This window comes from Oryza glaberrima, chromosome 3 (genome assembly GCF_000147395.1).
Source record: "Oryza glaberrima chromosome 3, OglaRS2, whole genome shotgun sequence".
NCBI lineage: Eukaryota > Viridiplantae > Streptophyta > Magnoliopsida > Poales > Poaceae > Oryza > Oryza glaberrima.
Window position 1 is genome coordinate 16947650 of NC_068328.1, and position 20695 is coordinate 16968344.

The 20695-nt window shown below is 43.3% G+C and overlaps 2 protein-coding genes across 4 annotated transcripts; both read right to left on the reverse strand.

Moving 5' to 3' along the window:
* Positions 1-1833: 1833 nt before the first annotated feature.
* LOC127765343 (uncharacterized) lies at positions 1834-6277 on the reverse strand. Of its 3 annotated transcripts, none has more exons than XM_052290212.1 (6): positions 5922-6277; positions 4650-4877; positions 3110-3252; positions 2867-3016; positions 2719-2778; positions 1834-2343 (listed from the first exon to the last, which is right to left on the reverse strand). In XM_052290212.1, the coding sequence occupies exons 2-6, from the start codon at positions 4807-4809 to the stop codon at positions 2167-2169; spliced, it is 690 nt and encodes a 229-aa protein (XP_052146172.1). In that variant the 5' UTR covers positions 4810-4877; positions 5922-6277; the 3' UTR covers positions 1834-2166. The 3 variants fall into 3 exon arrangements, with proteins under 3 accessions (XP_052146172.1, XP_052146174.1, XP_052146171.1); XM_052290214.1 differs by having other exon boundaries at positions 4650-4717; positions 5922-6276; XM_052290211.1 differs by having other exon boundaries at positions 4650-4851; positions 5922-6276.
* A 2878-nt stretch (positions 6278-9155) lies between these two features.
* LOC127765547 (acyl-[acyl-carrier-protein] desaturase 4, chloroplastic) lies at positions 9156-10713 on the reverse strand. The gene is made up of 2 exons (XM_052290463.1): positions 10554-10713; positions 9156-10472 (listed from the first exon to the last, which is right to left on the reverse strand). Exons 1-2 carry the CDS (start codon positions 10697-10699, stop codon positions 9362-9364), a joined length of 1257 nt encoding a protein of 418 aa, XP_052146423.1. The 5' UTR covers positions 10700-10713; the 3' UTR covers positions 9156-9361.
* Between the last annotated feature and the right edge of the window lie 9982 nt (positions 10714-20695).

The window sequence follows — 20695 nt, forward strand, 5'->3', positions numbered from 1 at the left end:
TGATATTTGCTAGTTTTTTTTTTAGGGGAAGGTCAGTAGCTCTTTATTCAGTTACCATGGTTTGATTACAGTCCATTAGCAAATCTTAGGAACTCCGAGAGTCCGCAAGCAAATAGTATACCTTAGGAGCTCCGGAGAACTAAAGAACCAGGTCAAAATACATTCGCTATAAAAGCAATCGTTTGGTAAAACATGAGCTACCCTATTCGCTGACATACGAATCCAAACGACCCTAAACTCCTGGAAAGAGCTCAGCAAGATTTTCAAATCTTGAATCATCGTCCTATAAAGCGAACGAGTAAAGATCACATCAACTAGTATTTGTTGGACTACCATTGGAGCCTCTAGTTCACTCACCAACTGCACTGCTCTTTGACAAGCCAATATTTCTGACATTGTGGCATTACAAACTGAAGGACATAAGTGAGAAGTTGGTACTAAAAACTCACCTATGTCATCCCTTACAACAGCTCCAGTAGCACCCTAAAAATTTTCGTCCTGAAAGCTACATCGGTCTTTACTTTCAACCACCCCATTGGAGGTTTCTACCATTGTTGTGTCGGTTGCTGGACCTTAGATGCCTTCTTTTCATTCAAGTTCGCCCATTCTTCCAATTGGAACATAATCCTTTCCACTACACAAGAAGGATTCTCCGGTGTGTCAACATGCCAAGCATCATTTCTATCAAATTTTAATTTTTAACAATCCGTTCCCAAAACATATATGCTATAGGTCATTTTTAACCCGAAATATCACAAATTCGTACTAGTCTATAGGAGGAGTTGACAAATGAATTTCAAAATCTTTTCGAAACACTTTGGTTCTGTTTGTAATGATTAATAAGTGGTTTCAAACACACTTCTATAGAAATACCATTTTTCAAAAAGTTTGGATCCTATAGAGCAAGAATAGGGGTTTAAAATCAAAATATAGACATGGAGAACAGTAATCTTTAGAGATACATGAGATATAAGATTTTAGTAGATTTTCACAAATACATTATAGCTAAGATGAGTGAGATCCATAGTAATTCTTTAAGACAAGTGAAACTATATTATTTATAACTAATTTGTGTAAGAAATATTAGTTCTCCCTTTAATTGTTGAGGCAAGTGATGATCAAACAATCGATACTTAGGGCCCCTTTGAATCACAGGAATGAAAAAACGGAGGAATAGGAATGACATAGGAATGACCGTTTGATTGGACTAAAGGAAAAACACAGGAATTTGAAGAGAGATAAAGACTCAAAGGATTTCTTCCATGAGTTTCTACCTCTTGTTAAAATTACTCCAAAACTTGTATGGGAAGATACATTCTATAGGAATTTCATAGGATTCCATAGGATTCATTCCTTTGATTCAAAGAGCTTTGTGGGAAAAATTCCTATAGGAATGAAATCCTCTAAAATTCCTCAGTTGATCACATTTGCTGAGAATAATAATTCAAACAAAGCAACTCCTTTGTCAACAGGTCTAGGGATCACAATCAACATACCGGACGGTACAAGTCTTGGGATGCCAAGCGGTATTTACTGTACTGGCCAGAATAATTTTAAATTCAAATATGAAATTTAACTTTAAATTTGAGTATACGAATTTATATTTTCTTGCGACTTCTTTTTTTTTAGAAATTCAGGGGTGAGTGTGTGTCTGCGTTTGTTCTTGCAACTTGTGTAGGTATATTTGTATAGATAAATGAGAACTCGGGAGAGGCACATTCAATGGGGAAAAAACAGAAAAATAGAAAACTATATATGGCCCACAGAGTATCACACGGCAAAAATCCCAAAAAAAAAAATAAAACAAAAGTTTGGCCCAGAACCAACAGACAATTGGAATAGCCTATCCGCCTTTTCCTGGCCATAGTGCACGAAGATATATTCATTAGTTTCACCAGTAATAGAAGGAACTGGAGGTACAAAATGAGTATAGTTACACAGTATAGTTACACAAAATTACTTCTATACAAATGCAATATCTCCTCGGTTCATGGCATCTATCTATCACTCCAGTCCAGTCTGTTTTTTTTTAGATAATGACCAGTCCAGTCTGTTGAAAAGGAAGAAAAATATTTGACAAACGTCACATCTAATCAGAAGAACATCTGCAATATAAAACCATTAGCATTTTGCTGTAAAGCAATATTATCATCTATGCGTGAATCTTTACATTAAACGGCCGGCATAGCATGCTCGAGGGTATTTTTGCTGCAGCTGGGGCCACTGCACGAAGAACTGATCAGCTATTCGTAGCTTGTACAACAGTAAACCGCTTAATGAAAGCTTCTTCACTCTTGCAATGCTTTCGATGTAGAAAATGGAGGACCATCCCAAACCAAGCACCTGCAGAAATACAACAATCCAAAACTCAGTAGAGATATAAAGCATTATGCTGACTTGGAAGTGAGACAAATAATCAAATATGAAGATTGGATGTTTGGACTTAGGCAAGATGGCCCTAGACACTGTTTTATAACAAATACTTCCCCCGTTTCACAGTGTAAGACTTTCTAGTATTGCCCATATTCATTTAGATGTTAATGAATCTAAACATATGTATGTGTTTAGATTCATTAACATCTATATGTATGTGGGCAATACTAGAAAGTCTTACATTGTGAAACGGAGGGGGTAATAAAAGGTCCCACAAGTCTTATACTGCATAAAGTACAAATCTTCTATTGACCAGCCAATATAAGAGCTAGGATGTTAAGGTACCTTCAGAAGAAAAGCCGAGACACACAGAGGAATGCATGTCCCTGGACCATTGCAAAAAATCTGCAGGCGTACTACAAGCAATTAATATATCTGTGTTCATGTTACATTATGGACACTAATACCTTGAAAGTTGAAACAGAAAACACACCACTTGTGGTCTTATTCTTATTATTATCCAGATAGCATGTGACGTAGCAAGCAATGTCGTTGCGATGGAAGTAATATAAGATTGGCCTACTTCACGACTGCGATATATCTGTACGAACTGTGCATTCTCAACACCCTCTTCTTTATCAACCTGAAAAGGCATCAATTAGATTCATTAGTACAAATTTTAACTACTTGGGAAAATTCCAACAAATCATAACTTGACAAAGCATGGTAAATTCACCTCAACCCGAACCAATGACTGCTCATAGACCTGTGCCTTCTGAAGGCTCATGTTGTCAGTAAGTGCAGCTACATAGTACCTTGGAGTAAATCTATCCTTCTGAAGTGTAGTTACAACATTCATCATTTCTGCAGTATGTCCTCCTGCAAAACAAGCTAAAGGATCAATAGGTGTTCCATAATGCTGAGTCTCTTGTGGATAGTAGTAATTGTTACACAAAGTATATACTTAATTCCCTCAACAGTGCGGTGCACAAGAGTTTGTTAAAATAGCAATGTTGGAAGAGATATGATAATTGATACTTCAAATTATGCTTATGTAAGTACAGGCTGAGAAAATAGAGCAGCAGGCGATGAACATGTACAGGCAGACAATGAACATGTACAGGGATATTCCAAAAAGACCAAACCAATGCAAAGGAAGATCAAATTGTCAGACATTTATGCACTATTTACAATATATAACTCGTTTGGACATAAACCTGTGCAAGACACATATGGCCAAAATGAATCCAGCATACAGAGACATGTGGTATTAATATTAACACATTAGCAGAACCAGAACATTTGCTTCTGTAGGGAATGATTGGAGGAGGGAGAACATTTGGCTTGCAACGTAACCAGATGCAATATGCAAATAAATATAATCTTAAAGTATTTGAAGAAAATAAAATGGACATGGCATATTTCTAGTCAAGGCTACAAGTAATAACTATCCTGGGTGTGTTCGGCACAAGAGGTTCCCAACTCCTCTCCCTCGTATTCCGCGCGCACGCTTTTCAAACTACTAAATGGTGTTTTTTTTTTTGCAAAAAGTTTCTATACGAAAGTTATTTAAAAAAATCATATTGATCCATTTTTGAAAAAAAATTAGCTAATACTTAATTAATCACGCGCTAATGGACCGCTCCGTTTTCCGTGCACAGGAGATTGGTTCCCATCTCCTCCATCCGAACACAGCCTAATTCAGGAAAGGTTCATCTGATACAACATTGGATGGTGCTTTCACTAGAATTGCATGAGGAGCACAACATTCCCATTGTTAGTCAATAGATACCCTATACAATGTACATGCTAATTGACAAACAATCTCAAATCTTCAAGTATTTCACATGTCTCCAGTCTGATTTTATGAACTTTCTATTGCATGACAAGGAAATGGATAATATACATTACGTACTGACTCTTAACCTAGGTGTATAGGACATGTGAAATAACAAATGTGATTGCACACGCACTTTATTTATTTCTCTATTGAATTACAATGAAGTGTATAAGCTAATTGATAAAAAAAAAATCACAGATATTCAAGTATTTCGCATGTCCCAAATCTCTGTTTTTTTAATCTTTCAAGTGAATGACAAGCAAAGAAATGGATATATACACATTGAATCTGATCTTAAGCATGCAGAATATGTGAAAATAACAAATGTAATTGCAAATAAGTCCTCATGGCTACAACACATATTTCAGGAGGAAGAAATTCTACTGCACAAATAGACCATAGGCCATAGGTTATTCAATCTCCAAGATGAACTCACCAGACCCAAGGACGATGAGAGACCGCATTCCAGCAGCTGAAGCTGAGAGTTTCGAAGGCATGTGACCGCTGTGATACATCACATATGCGAAGCGGATAAGAAGCAAAGACACAAGTACTGGAAAGGCGCAACACACGGCCATGGAGACATCTGGCCCCATCTCTGTCAGGGCTGACGAGATAAGATATCACGCAGGATTTTGCTGTTGGATATTCAGCGTTAAAAAAACTGTGCCATACAAATAAAAAATAGGCATCAACATGCTCTTAAAAAAACAGTAGCACAAATAGTTCATTCTGGGAGATGTCTTGAGTAGTTTGAATGAATTACATAACAATTGAAGAAAAATACAATTTCATGTGTAACAAGCAGTTCATTCTAGAGATGTCTCAAGTAGTTTGAAAACCTTTTATCTTTATGTATTATCATTGGTAAGGTATGTAGATTGGAAGGGAGATGCGGCATCAACTCTGAACTTGAAAGATATTATAATAAAATCGAGCAAGCTTAACTAAATTTTCATTGCCATAAGCAGAAAATGATTCAGTGGCTAACTGGTACTCTATTTGGAACATTCAACAAATATGCCCTCCTCACTTCATCTCTAATTTCAGGAGCATAATTGGTCTATTGATATTCGTTAGTATGTTGGATCTGCAAATAGATTTAGAGAATGAAGTCTAGAAATAAACCAAAGAATAGCATGACATAATCAGGGCCTGTTTGGTAGGGCTCCAACTCCTAGATCTTAGCTCCTAACTCCAACTCCAATGGGAGCTTGCTCCTATAGGATCTAGAGGTGGGCTGAAAGTGTTTGGCTAGTTTGATCAGCTCTAGAAATCTTGGAAGAGTGAAGGAAGCAAAGATGGACAATTTTATCCTTCGGTTTTCTGAACTGAAAAGGTTGCAAGTCTTCTTTGCTGGTAGCTACTTTAAACACAGACACTCATTTACCATATGGCTAGTACCAATTAGTTCTTTACTGTACTTTATTCTATAACAACATGCTACATTCATTAAATCAATTTTCTGAACTTTGTGCAATCCACTGAAAATATTTCTGAACAAATTCTCTCCTCATCACTACTCTATAGTTCTATATGAAATTCCACATACACACACATAGGAGAAGTTTTCAGATCTAAATATTTTCTATTTGTTCTATGCACAATAGCAACAAATCAACCAATATATTCAATCATTCGAATAGAGAGTAGAGCAGATTTAAAGGCAAAAGGTGGGGAAAATTTTAGGGTTTGGGAAAAAGAGTACCTTGCCACCAGCGCCCCCCGTCAGCCGTCCTGCGTCGTTGTTAGCCGCTGTGCTTGACCTCAACCGCCGTGCGCCACATTCAGCCACTACGCGGCAGCCCTCCGCCGCCGAGCCACCCTCACTGTAGGGCGTAGCCAGCAGGCGAGCAGGAGGCGGGAAGCGAACTAGCCAAGCAGATCGGCCTCCTGCGGCTCTGGGCTCCTCGCCGGCTAGCGAAGCAGATCGGCGGCCAGCCCCTCGCCAGTTGTGGGATCGCAGCTCGCGCACTCTCCGTCGCCGCCGTACCGCCCGCCGCCCGCCGCAATCGCACGCTCACACCCGCAGCCAGCCGTCCCCACTCCCGTTTCCTGTACGCAGCAGCCCACCAAATGAGTTAGTGGGCCAAATGATTAGATTGGCCTCTAAATGGGCCTTTAAACGTGCAGGTTCCCTTCTGCCATCACTCCTCTTCATCTTCCTCGAGCTTCTAAGGCCTGTTTTTTTTTTAAAAAAAAAACACTTTATGCATTTATTAAATATAGAGTAAATTACATCAATGGTACACGAACTTGTCAGGTGGGTGCAATCTAGTACATAAACTTGTAAAACGCTCGTTTTGATGCATGAACTTGTTTGGTGCGTGTGAACAAGGTCAAAATCGCACGGCAAGGTTAATCTTACTAATTTTGTTGTTGATTTAAACTCTATGTAAACATGTGTCTAAGAAAGATAAACATATAATAAGGCGTAATGATCGCATAACAAAAATAATGCAAGTAGTAATGCAAGGATAGACAAAGAAAGATAAAGTGAAAACTAAGTTTGCAAATATAACTTTTTCTACTATGTGCACGCACGTCATCTATTAATTTATAATTTATAATGTTCAACATAGAAAAATCAGTCTAGTCATACCATTTTAGCCTTAGCTTGCACGTACCAAATAAGTTCATGCACCAAAACAAGCATTTTACAAGTTCATGTATTAGATTGCACCCACCTGACAAGTTCGTGTACCGTTGATGCATTTTACTCTTAAATATATATAGGAGGTTATGTACAACGCACATGAGTGAACACCATACCTCTCAAAGAAAGTTAGATTTGGTAGGCTACGATAGAACAGGCAGATAGATGTACAACACGATTTACAGAAAAACCTCTCCAAAATAAGTTATACAGTGATCCTGAAAATAAGGACACCAAAAAGTAACCAAGTCCCTGCTTCACTTATTCTTCCAATCCGATGACCAAGACAATGAAGCCAACGGTGGCGACAGTAGGGATGGCAACGGGGCGGGTCAGAGACGGGTTGGGCTGGAACGGCCCTGCCCCCGACCCCCAAACTCTCCACCCGCCCCTGGCCCCGAGTGGACATACGGGTGGAAATCATCCCCCGCCACTGACCCCTGCGGGGCCCCGCAACCGCAGTGAGTAGCAACTCCATTGATTCAGCCCAAAAATAGCATGAATACTTCACTTGAATACTGAATAACATTATCAAAATTCAGCAAAAACAGAAATATTTTCATGATCCATCGTTCCTCAAATATTGACACATCAATCATTCAAGTTCAAGTGTTCAATCACTGATCCAAAACAATTCACCACAAGTTCAACCACTGATCCACAACAATTCACCCTAAATCATGTTCTAATTAGGGATGGCATCAGATCGGAAATTAGGGATGAAAGAACACAGAGATATAGACCAAGAAATACCTCTCAGAGTTTCTCTCGACGTGCGTCTCAGAGACGCTCTCAGCTTGTGTGCTGCGCCGGTGCGCCGCCGCCACGCCTCTGCGACGCTGCGCCGCCGCCGCGCCGCCGCGGGCGCTGTCCCGCCGCGCCTCTGCACCGCCGGAAGAGAGGGGAAAGGAGGGGACAGGACGGTGGAGAGGGCGACCGGAGAGGAGGGACGTGCTGCCGCAGTGCCGCTGCCGCCTGCTGGGGAGGGGCGTACGCGTACAACGCTGTTGCCGTGTTGAGCTAGCGGCTAGCCGCTAGGGGCATTGGCGTCGGCGGCTGGGAGTGAGGAGAGGAGCGATGCGGTGGGTAGGGTTAGGGTTTTCATGGGCCTAATGGGCCATATGACATTTTGTGCTGGTGTTCAGGGTTGGCACTACATTTAAAAGTTTAATATGTACTCCTCGGAGCCCCGCGGGTGAATTACCTCCCCCGCCCAATTGCGGGCCCGGGCCCTGACTCGCCGGGTCAGAAAATCCACCCACCCCCACCCCCGTAGGGGCAGGGTCCCCGCAGGGGACCCGGCCCCGCGGGGGAAATTGCCATCCCTAGGCGACAGTGCTTCACTTACTTCCAATCCGATGACCAAGATGATGAAGCTGACGATGGTGACGGTGAGGGCGAGGTTGACTGTAGAAGATACCATTGAACCGCAAACTCAACAGAGACCTCTCACAAATATAGGTTGAAGCAAACCCGATAAATAAAAGAAGATTCCATCTAACCTTGAAAAGGCTTTGTCCGAGAAAAGGAAGGGCATCAAAATTGATATAATATATGCTTTTTCCTTGAGGGTCTGCCTGCGAGTATCCGAGTATGATATTTCCTTTATACCCTTGCCAGGAGCGGAGCTAGAACAAAATGAAGGGGGTTCCACTCGCTTGCTTTACTCTGGTTTGAATAAAATTTAGCTTGATACGGGTGCTTAAGTTTAAACTGACAGGGTATATATATATGGTGAAAATAGATAAACTATAGGTAAAATTTTTTTTGAAACTGGGTTCTTAGGCACCCCCTAGCTATACTAGCTCCGCCCCTGACCCTTGCAAACAAATTATCCTTCTAATTTTTGGCTCAACGGGAATACCATTTATCTTTTTTTTTTGGTTCATACGATAATATATATACAAGTGAAATTCCCGTTTGGGTAAATGCTAAAACCTTTCCCTTGTCAAAGATAACAGCAGCAGATCACACGCATATACAACATGAGAAACTCTGACAAACATATGAAAGAAGGAACTATAACATATACCCAAAAAAGTTTTCTCAATCATTTGAGACATTGAGTGATAAAAATACATAGGTAACATGTGTTTTCGACCATGAATCAAGCTCATTAAAGGCGGCAGAGTACATTATGTTTAACCATGCAAAGAAAGGTACTTCGTTGAAACATATTTCGGTGTAAATTTAGTGTGGTACGGGCATATCCAAGCACGAATTTAAGTTCAGCAGTGATATGCCGTAATTTACACACATGTTTTGGACTACAAACAAGCGCGAGTCTTTTCTTAATCAAATGGCAGTCGTCCTGCCGCTTCATTACATTACATTACATTCCTAAACTTGCTACAGAAAACAAAATAGCTTTCTCACACGAATCCTTAATAACAAAGATAAATTATTTTAGCACACGATGTAGCTTATTATAATTTGAGCAAGCAGAGCCCAGTAAACGGGCCCATAAAACCATAACCGAAGCCCCGGGTTGATCAGCCCAGCATGACGGGCCTATCGAAGATCCAGCTGAAACGGGCCATGGCGGGCTCGATGCGGGCCGCCCTCCGGTGGGCCAGCTCCTCCATCCTCCGGATCTTGGGCGCCAACCCGCACAGGTACTCCTGCGCGCGTCGGCCCTCGCCGGAGAGCCCCGCCGCGAGCTCCGCCACCCGCCACCTCCGCACGAAGTGCTCGACGAGGTCGCCGTAGTCCCTCGCCGTGTACACGCCGGCGCGCTCCGCCACGGCGGAGAACCGGGCGAACAGGCTGTGCTCGCCGTCGCCGTCGCGGCCGTCCGACATGAGCTGCCCCGGCATGGTCACCTTCCCGCGCATGACGTCCGCCAGCGCGCGCGCCATGCCGTCCGGGTCGAGCTCGAACAGCCTGGCGGACGCCATCGTGTAGCCCGCCTCGTGCCGCCTCTCGTCGGCGGCGATCACGCCGCAGATCTTGGCGAGCGCCCGGTCGCCGTACTGCCCCGCGAGCCTCGCCGTGTGGCCGTGGGAGACGAAGGTGGCGCGCTCCTGGAACGCGCCGTAGATCAGGCCGTGGTACGGGCTCGCCGGCGCCAGCATCTCCATGCCGTTGCGGAGGAGGCGGTGCACGGTGGCCTCGACCTGGCGCATGTCGACGCGGCCGGAGAGGTAGAGGTAGCGGTTGAGGAGGTCGCCGTGGCGGTTCTCCTCGGCGGTCCAGCCGCGGAGCCAGCGCGCCCAGGGGAGGGGGCTCACGCCGGTGCCGTCGGCGAGGCCCTCGGCGCGGTTGCCCATGCTCTGGTACGTCGGGAGCGCCTCCTCCGTCACCATGTTCCCCACGAGGCAGACCAGCACCTCGTCCGGCACGCCGGCGGCGCCCGCGCGCAGCTCGGCCACGCCCTCCGTGAACGCCGCCAGCGCCTCGCCGCCGCCCGCGGCCGAGCAGGGAAGGAAGTCGTGCGGCTGCCACGCGGAGTCGACGGGGGTGAGCAGCGGGAGCATGTTCTCCTCCACCCACGCGTTCAGCGACCGGGCGATCTCCACCTGCTCCCGCCGCGCCGACGCCGCCGTGTCCGCCGGCGCTGCTGCGGTGGCCGCCGCCGCAGTCCACACCGGCGGCCGTCGTCCCCTGCAAGGTTCGCCGCCATTGACGACGAAACATATATAATAACGTGACATCACATTGTGAATAAAGTTGCAGCTACTATACCTAGTACGTGCAGGTGCAGACCCGTACAGGCCATGGAGAAGAAGATGCTTGCGAGATCTGCTGCTGCTGGTATGGATGTGATGATTGGGGCAGCAGAGCCAGGCTGACGAGGCTGTTGCTGCAACTGCGAGGCCTGAAGACGCCATTGGCTTTCTTTTCTGCCTTTGGTGCCGACAAACCACCCCGGTGCCATTTATAGAGGAGAAGGAACAGAGTGGTGTTTAGATCCAGGTGTCTAAAGTTTTGGCACGTCGCATTGGGTATTATACAGAGTGTTGTATGGGATGTTTGGGCATTAATAAAAAACCAATTACAGAATCCGTCAGTAAACGTGAGACGAATTTATTAAGCCTAATTAAGCCGTCATTAGCACATGTTTACTGTAGCACCATATTGTCAAATCATAGAGCAATTATGCTTAAAAGATTCGTCTCGCAAATTAGTCGTAATATGTGTAATTAGTTATTTTTTAGTCTATATTTAATACTTTATACAGGTGTTCAAACGTTCAATGTGACAGGGTGCCTAGACTGCTGTTTTAGTCCACTCACGAAAATGACATGAATACCGTTTGAAAAATTTTAAAGTCAGTAACATATACTCACTCCATTTCCAAATATTTTGAGCTAACCAACATTAAATGTTTTTTAAGGCTAATTATTTCGTACAAATCCAAAAAAGGCTACAATTCTAATATTATTAAAGCTCTTGTTATAATAAACTAAGCTGTATTTACGAGGGAATTAGGGTTCCTATTATAACGCATGACTACTTAACCAGGGGATATCATAAATACTAGTTTGTCTCATTATTGCCGCAATAACAACCTACTTCTTCAAGTTCACTGAGGCAGTTATTGATAGACAGAAAAATCATGGTATGTGTCAGGGTTATGGATACCACATACCTAATAGTAGTTGACTAAATCTCGGCAGGACCCACCACATACCATGTCCTATACGGAAACAACCTGCGGATATAGGAGGAGTTCCGGATAAGGAAAGACAATCAGAGTTCTACATAGAAACGACAAAGGACTAGTCGGATTGTATCCATATTGGTTTCCCTAGTTCTACTTGGACAAGGGGACACCTATGGGTATAAATACAAGGCCCCCTAGGAGAGGGGACACAATCGACACCCACCATAGAAGACACGGACAATACACACCCACCACAATATATGGGCAACATAGACGCCACAAAGCCACAAGCCAATACAAGCCAACATACGCCAAGACAAGACGCCGGATATCGACTTCAGAGATAGGCACGGCTAGTCCCCTACGGTGTCTCCGGATACTGTCAGGAGAGACGAAAGCGATGTCTCTGATCTCGCCGGGCACGGGTTCGAGGAGGAAGGCTACCCTGTTGTCGACTACGAGTCAGATCGTCAGACCGCCATGTCGACAATAGTTAGATAGGCTACCCCAAATATTGTACTAGTGTGATTATCATGAATAAGAGCAATACCGGCTTCGCCCAACAGGATGTAGGGTTATTATCTGACAATTCAGGGGCCTGAACCTGTATAAAAATCCCTGTCTCCATCTCTTTACCTCAGTCTCGCGTATATCCTAGTACCAACAATTCCCATGCCATGCAAATACCGTAGTCGAGACATCAAACGTCGACAGTGGTGTGCCAGGTAGGGGGATTTTGGTGCTTCAGGATTTTGACGAGATGGGTTTAAGAGATGGATTCTCCGACAACAAGCTACTCGACAACTTCGCTGTTGGGTGATCTGAACCGACCAGAATACGTGTCCCGACAAGATCGAAACCATTATCAACAAATTCGATCTATCAAGATCGCTCAAGTTCATGACGTCAATGCCGTGGATCACGTCAATTTTGAGGTTGTCAATCAACAGTGCAGACAACCTTCGAGATTGATCGGTACCAATACACGCGCCACATCAACTGGTGGAGGGCTCGATTAACCGCGTCCAAGCCGAACACGACATCGATCTCCACCAACAAAACAAGCGCGTCGTGGAGCGGAAATCAAAGCGTCGGATTGATCTGCTTATTGGTGTAAATGCTAGTCGGACTCGGGGAGTTCCCACGTCTGCACTACTATCCAATCTCTAGGCAGCAATCTGACTCGGGGCTAAAGACAAACAGGTCAATTAAATGACCAGATTACATGGTACGTGCACGGGGGACAGTACCATGCACGCAAAAGCATATTAAGGAGTTGCTGTTCCTCACCAAGAAGGCAAAGGTATTTAGTAGATTGAATCTACTAATTTCATAGATACATCCGGCATGTATCTACAAAAGTACGTAATATTTTATATGCAATTTATCGTACCTATTTAGATCATACAACATTGTTATATCTATAATTTATTATATTTACCTAGAGCATGTTTTTTATACAATATTTATTATGCGAGTGTTTCCGGTGTTAGGCCGACAACGGTCTAACACTGGGGGCTCGCTCTATTCTCTTTTGTATGAATCATGCTTGTTTACAGTTTACATAATGCCTGATATTTACATCTGCTTATTACATCCTGATAATACTAGAAGATCCATGCAATTCTCTGAGTACATACTCGATATTATCTACTATATGTCTTGTCTTCCTGAAAATATTTTTCAGGAACAATTGAGCACTCGACTAGGTTGTGGTCAAGTACACCGCATTATCGAGAACGATCTCGACAAATGCAGAGTCGTCGCGCCCAACCCACCAACGAAGACCGACGACCTATCTCATAGCACCGGCCATGGCTGGACTACTCGAGAAAAGGTTGTTAACGAATAATTCCTCGCGAACGCTGTCGGCTTGATCACCTGACATGATTGCGAACGGACATCCGGATATGTTACAAGTTGGGTTGTGAGTCATGCTGGCCACATGAGACGCACATGTAATAAACCAACTCTAGCACCTCCATTGGTTTTCGAGAGATAACTCTACACGTTCGCTGGTCCTCGAACCAGTACGTAGCAATCTCTCGCACCGCAACCTCCATGTGTTCGAGAGATAACTCTACACGTTCGCTGGTTCTCGAACCAGTACGTAGCAATCTTTCGCACCGCAGCCTCCATTAGTGTTGAAGAGATAACTCTACACGTTCGCTGGTTCTCGAACCAGTACGTAGCAATCTCTTGCACCGCAAACTTCCATTGGTGTTCGAGAGATAATTCTACTCGCTCGCTGGTTCTCGAACCAGTATGTACCAATCTCTCGCACCGCAACTTCCATTGGTGTTCGAGAGATAATTCTACTCGCTCGCTGGTCCTCGAACCAGTACGTAGCAATCTCTCGCAACGCAACTTCTATTGGTGTTCGAGAGATAACTCTACACGTTCGCTGGTCCTCGAACCAGTACGTAGCAATCTCTCGCACCGCAAACTTCCATTGGTGTTCGAGAGATAACTCTACACGTTCGCTGGTCCTCGAACCAGTACGTAGCAATCTCTCGCACCGCAACCTCCATTGGTGTTCGAGAGATAACTCTACACGTTCGCTGGTCCTCGAAACAGTGCGTAGCAATCTCTCGCACCGCAACCTCCATTGGTGTTCGAGAGATGATTCTACTCGCTCGCTGGTCCTCAAACCAGTACGTAGCAATCTCTCGTACCGCAACTTCCATTGGTGTTCGAGAGATAATTCTACTCGCTCGCTGGTTCTCGAACTAGTAAAACGTAGCAATCTCTCGCACCTTAACTTTAGATGTCGAGGTACGACTACAGCAATAACGCAGCGGTCCTCGCACCATGACTTCAGATGGTTGAGAGACACCTACTCACTGGTTCTAGACCAGTCAATCGTAGCGATCTCTTGTAAATTTACTTCAAGTGGTCGAGTTACGACTACTACCTGGTTCTCGACCAGCGATGTAGCGATTCTCCCACTACCTTTACTTCTAGTGGTCGAGTTTAGACTACACCTAGTTCTCGACCAGCGGTGTAGCGATTCTCCCACTACCTTTACTTCTAATGGTCGAGTTTAGACTACTACCTGGTTCTCGACCAGCGGTGTAGCGATTTGTTTTTGGTAATATATTATAAATTTTTTACCAAAAATACCATAACTAATATTTTTCTGAGGATGGTGTTTCAAACAATACACCGGCCATAACCATATCAAGCTCCCTGCCATATACTGGGATAATACTTTTTCAAATATCTTCCATTCAAAGCTTTAGGCAACTATCCCCCTGCAAAGACTGCACAAAATATGAATTTCCAGGAACAATCTCTACAACTTTATAAGGACCTTCCCAGCTCGGTGACCACTTGCCAAATTTGCTACTCCTAGTTCCAATGGGCAAAATCGTTTTCCATACCAACTTACCTATCTGAAACGATTTTTCTCTCACCTTCTTATTATAAGCCCTAGCTACTCTTAATTTTCTTTCTCAATATGTCTCAAGGCCTTCAATCTTTCCTCTGGGACGTCATCTATCCTGTCCATCATTAAATTTCTATAATCTACAGCCGACAAACCATTTTGTCTGGCTATTCTAAGAGCTTGTAAATTAACCTCCACAGGTAACACGGCCTCCTGCCCATAGACTAGCTCATACGGTGTTACTTGAGTCGCACCATGCTTAGATATCCGATGAGCCCATAAAGCCTCTAACAACACCTCATGCCACCTTCTTGGATGCTCCTCTACCTTCTTTTTTATAAGCTTAATCAAAATTTTGTTGCTAGATTCGGCCTGTCCATTAGCTTGAGCATAATAAGGCGACGAATTCAGCAATTTAATTCTAAAAGATTCGGCAAACTCACTAAATTGATGTGACATGAAAGAAGCCCCTTGGTCAGTAGTTAAAGTTTGGGGTATGCCGAATCTATGAATAATATGCTCTAATAAAAAATTAATCACTTCTTTATGAGTCATATTTTTCAAAGGAACCGCTTCCGTCCATTTAGAGAAATAATCAGTAGCTAATAGGACGAAGCGATGACCTTTAGAAGATGAAGGATGTATCTCACCAACAAAATATAAACCCCATCCTCTAAATGGCCATGGTTTAACAATGGGATGTAGCATAGCTGCAGGTGCTAACTGAATATTTCCAAATCTTTGACATGCCTCACAGCCCTTATAATAACGAAAACAATCCTCTAGCATAGTCGGCCAATAAAAACCCGCTCTCTTTAATAGCCATTGCATCTTATGAGCCGACTGGTGCATCCCACAAATTCCTTCATGTACCTCTCCTATGGCTACTTTAGATTGATCAGGACCCAAACACTTTAAAAGTAAACCATCTATAGTTCGGCGATACAACTCATCATCTAACAAAGTATATTTTAAAGCTTGTCGCCGAACTTTCCTATCCCTCGATTGACTTGGGTCTCTCAAATAATTAATTAAAGGACTCCTCCAATCACCTAACTCATCTCCTACTGACCCGGTTATTCCCTGTTGTTGGACCGAACCAGTCTTACCTTGTTCGGTCAGATCATTAATTGTGTCCATTGTTACAGTACTGATTACGCCTCCAACCGAATCAACTCCAACAGTAACAAACGCCGGCTTATTTATTACAAAAAACATTCCCCTGTTAACATGATAGCCAGACGCCTGCTGTGCTAAGAAATTTGCTCTAACATTATCCTCTCTAGATATGTGACAAATAGTAAAAATGTCAAGCGATTTAATTACATCCAAACATCGGTCCAAATAACTATTCAGTAGTCCATCAAAACAATTGAATTCACCATTAACTTGCTCAACTACTAAACGTGAATCCCCAAAAGCATCAATATCCCTCACACCCATATCTACCAAACTTTGTAAACCAAACAATAAAGCCTCATACTCAACTTGGTTATTAGTGCAAGGATATTCTAAACGGACCGATGTCTCATAAATCATATCATTTGGTGAAAACAAAACTATACCAATACCTTGCCCATTCCCACAAACCGATCCATCAAAATAAAGTTTCCATGGACACACACTAACAAAATCGACATCTATATCATCTTTAACCATATGATCAACGATAAAATCAGCAACCACTTGGCCTTTCATAGCACGCAATGGCTCATATAATAAATCAAATTCTATTAGTGCATAAGCCCACTTCCCAATTCTACCACTAAGGATTGGTCGTTGCAACATATATTTAATCACATCAGTTTGGCAAGATACTGTACAGGTATTGGAAAGCAAATTATGACGAAATTTGGTACATGCATAATATAAAGACAAGCACAATTTCTCAATAAACACGTACCTGCTTTCAGTGTCAAGCAAACGACGGCTCAAATAAGCCACAACATACTCCTTCCCATCATCTTCTTGCGTCAGGACTGCACCGATCACCCTTTGTTGTGCAGCAACATATAATCTGAACGTCACACCGAACTTGGGCGCCCGAAGCACTGGAGGACTCAACAAATATTGTTTAATGTTATTAAAAGCCTCCCACTGTTTTGCCCCCCAGCTAAATTTGTTTTCATGTTTCAATCGAAGCAAAGGAACAAACGATTCAATCTTACCTGCAAGGTTAGAGATGAATCGTCTCAAGTAATTAATTTTCCCTAGCAACTTCTGCACATCTCTCTTGCATGTCGGCTCTTTTAACTTTTTAATTGACTCTACCTTTTTAGGATCTATCTCTATGCCCTGCTCATGAATTATAAAGCCTAAAAACATACCAGCTGACACTCCAAAAGCACATTTGAGAGGATTCATTTTTAATCCATACCGGCGCATTCTTTCAAAAGCCAATCGTAAATCAGCCAAATGACTATCAAACCCGTCCGATTTAACAACCACATCATCGATATATACTTCTACAACAATGCCTAACAAATCATGAAAAATTAAATTCATAGCACGTTGATATGTAGCACCGGCATTCTTTAATCCAAAAGTCATAACCACCCACTCAAATAAACCAACAAATCCCGGGCAACGAAAAGCAGTCTTAAACATATCTTCTTCGGCCATAAAAATCTGATTATAACCAGCATTGCCATCTAAAAAGCTAATTACTTTATGTCCAGAAGCATCATTAACTAACATGTCGGCTATAGGCATAGGATATTCATCTTTTGGAATAGCTTTATTTAAATTTCTAAAATCGACACACACTCTAATCTTACCCGTATTTTTCTTTTCAACAGGCACTATATTAGAGATCCACTCCGCATATTGACAAGGCCGAATAAACCCAGCTTTCAATAACCGATCAATTTCTTCTTTGATACGGTCATACATATCAGAATTAAAACGTCTAGGGGGTTGTTTATACGGCCAAAAACCAGATTTAATAGGCAACCTATGCTCAACTAAATCCCTACTCAAACCAGGCATCTCAGTATAACTCCAAGCCCAGCAATCAACAAATTCTCTAAGTAATTTACGTACCTTGCTCTTCTGGTCAGCCCCCATGTTTGCATTAATAAATGTAGGTCTAGGAATACTCCCATCACCAATATCAACCTCCTCCAGTGGATCAGCTGACGAGAACCCCTGACCAAGCTTCTGCACGTCATCGAAATCCTCAAAAGTCTCATGCATATCGTTCTTTCCTGAACGATATTGCTCAATGCGCTTTTGCAGCCACTTAATACTGTCTTCTTTATTCATTATATTTACAATGATAAATCATTAAGCCGTACATTAGCCGGCTGTGCATGTACAGGTACAAAACCATCTCTACCAATACTAACATAATCATAATCAGACAAGTCTCTACCTGTCAAACATCGCATATCGCCGTGTTGCCAATCAACCGGCACTTCTGTCAAAGCAATGCAAGCTGAATTGTCCGCTTCAATTACCTCCACCTCATCGTCAACCCACTGAACTAAACACTGATGTAATGTGGAGGGAATACAACAATTCGCATGAATCCAATCACGCCCTAACAGAATATTGTACCTACCCTTAACATCGACAACAAAGAAAGCAGTAGGTATTGTTTTGTTCCCAACAGTGAGTTCCATAGAAATAACACCCTTAGCCTCAGATAATTCTCCAGAAAACCCACTAAGCCCCATGTTTGTCTTCATTAACTCGCTTTCCTTTCGGCCCAATTTAGAAAAGACCGAAAGAGGCATAACATTAACACCGGCACCACCATCAACTAACATGCGACCAATAGGCTTACCATCAATATGTCCTTTAATAAACAAAGGCTTCAAGTGCTCACCTGATTTCTCGGGCTTCTCAAAAATCGCATTCTTTGGACCAAGAACGAGCTCTGCAACCTCCATCTCAGGCGCTCGAAATTCAGCAGGCAACTCAAACACCATGTTAATATCCATGCAATCACTAGGCACATTCTGTTTACTTTCAGAAATAACATCAACGTCCTCATTTGCATCAGCATTGCCTTCATTTTCAATGCGTCTATCCTTCCATGTTTTATCTGTGAGCACCATTGGCCTATCCCGATTAAACCACTCATCACGTGCCTTCTCCTCCTTTTGTTCTCTGATTTCTAATGCCCGCAACCTCTGCAGCCGTCGCTTTTGTTATGTTTAATCCCTGGAGGACACCACTGTGGCTGTGGTACAGTCCCCGGCGCCAACCTCTTGCTACGGTTGCCCCCTGAGCTGCTGGCACTGCACTGATTCGCCAAAGTTTCAGCTCCAAACCGCTGCTGCACGCCAACTATTTGCTGCACAGACTACTGCTCCCAACACCAGCATCCTCCTGCTGTCGCTTCTCTCGCCAAAAACATGTCGGCTGCTGGTTTCTGCCATAGTGTGTGCTGCTGCCGCTCCTTCTTAGCCGCTGCCAAGTGCCTCTACTGCTACCCAAACCATATGGTTGGCACACCACTCCCTGAACTGAAGATCCCGGCGACGCACCATCTGCAAGCTGTCCCTGACTGCTGCTGCCAACTCCACGTGTCTTCAGTTCTTCAATAGCAGCTGCTGCTAACTCCGGCTTCTCAATAACAACATCACCAATTTTTAGAGGACCATCAGCTCTTGACTCATCCAAAGTGGCCACAGCCTGGCTCACAACCACACTACTAGGACCAACCTCACCACCTTCATGTGCAACTGACGCCCCGGCATCATCTCTAGGTCGAATTGGCACCCACATGCGTTGTGAACCACTCTTGATACTATTGCTTGCCATGTTATTTTTTGGTGAATTGCTTCTTGCTGGCACTGTGAGCCTCTTCCTCTTAGACAAATTATTATCACCACCGTGGATTACAATAGCATCACTTGCTCTAGCTTCTCGGCCTCTCTGGTTGTATAAATGTTCTCCACCAATGGCCACTGGTGCATTCCATCCTTGCTGAAAATAAGTCACTGGCACAGCAGGATATGGAGCCCAAGGATCACAACCCTATGAAGGAAACTGAGGATACACTGGAGGCGGATAACCCCAATGCATTGGCCCCATTGCGAAATAAGGTTGCTGTACATATGATTCTCCATGCCAATAACCTTGATCACCATAACTGTGTCTAGGAGGAGATCTAGGACGCTTAGCACCTCCAAGCCGACTAAACACGTTAGTGTTCTTTTGAAAAGTATATTTTTCTAACAACTGTTTAAATGTCGGCCTCGGCCTTGGTTTTAGAACTGGCTTCTTACCCTTATTAACCTTCCATACTCCCACTTCGGGATTTTTTGGCTTTATCATCCTTGGGGGCACACTATCATGAACAACAACATTATTTCCTTCAGCCGATTCGGTCTGATGTGACCGAATGAGCATCTTCTTATTTGCAAACTCTATCACATTGACAGGAAAAGGATCACTGTCAAGCTTCATCTTGCCACCGTCCTTGATTGTCAACCGGCCATCATTAATCGCCGATTGTATCTGTCGACGAAACACATTACAATCATTAGTAGCATGAGAAAAAGAATGATGCCATTTACAATAAGCCTTTCTACCCAGCTCTTCGACTGACGGAATCACATGTCCCTCTGTCAGTCTAATTTGTTTGCCTTGCAACAGTGTATCAAAAATTTTATCACATTTACTAACATCAAAAGTATACTTCATTTCTCCTCTTTTAGTAGGTGCAGGTTTCAGGGCAGTACACACAAAAGGTTTTGTTTTAGATGTATGCACCCTTTCGGCTACACATATGTCAGTATCTTCGTTACTAGCCAAATCCTCATCACTACAATCCACAGTATTAACCGCATGTTTTTCTTTATCTCTATTTTTGCCATCTTT

What these genes read in the sequence shown, in the direction of transcription:
- LOC127765547 (XM_052290463.1), bottom strand. Translation starts at nt 10,699, where the DNA reads ATGGCGTCTTCAGGCCTCGCAGTTGCAGCAACAGCCTCGTCAGCCTGG. An exon ending in TCTGCACCTGCACGTACTAG is followed by an intron (nt 10,473 to 10,553) that starts GTATAGTAGCTG and finishes CGAACCTTGCAG; the next exon opens with GGGACGACGGCCGCCGGTGT.
- LOC127765343 (XM_052290212.1), bottom strand. Translation starts at nt 4,809, where the DNA reads ATGGGGCCAGATGTCTCCATGGCCGTGTGTTGCGCCTTTCCAGTACTT. An exon ending in AGTCATTGGTTCGGGTTGAG is followed by an intron (nt 3,017 to 3,109) that starts GTGAATTTACCA and finishes ATGCCTTTTCAG; the next exon opens with GTTGATAAAGAAGAGGGTGT. An exon ending in TAAGAATAAGACCACAAGTG is followed by an intron (nt 2,779 to 2,866) that starts GTGTGTTTTCTG and finishes GTACGCCTGCAG; the next exon opens with ATTTTTTGCAATGGTCCAGG.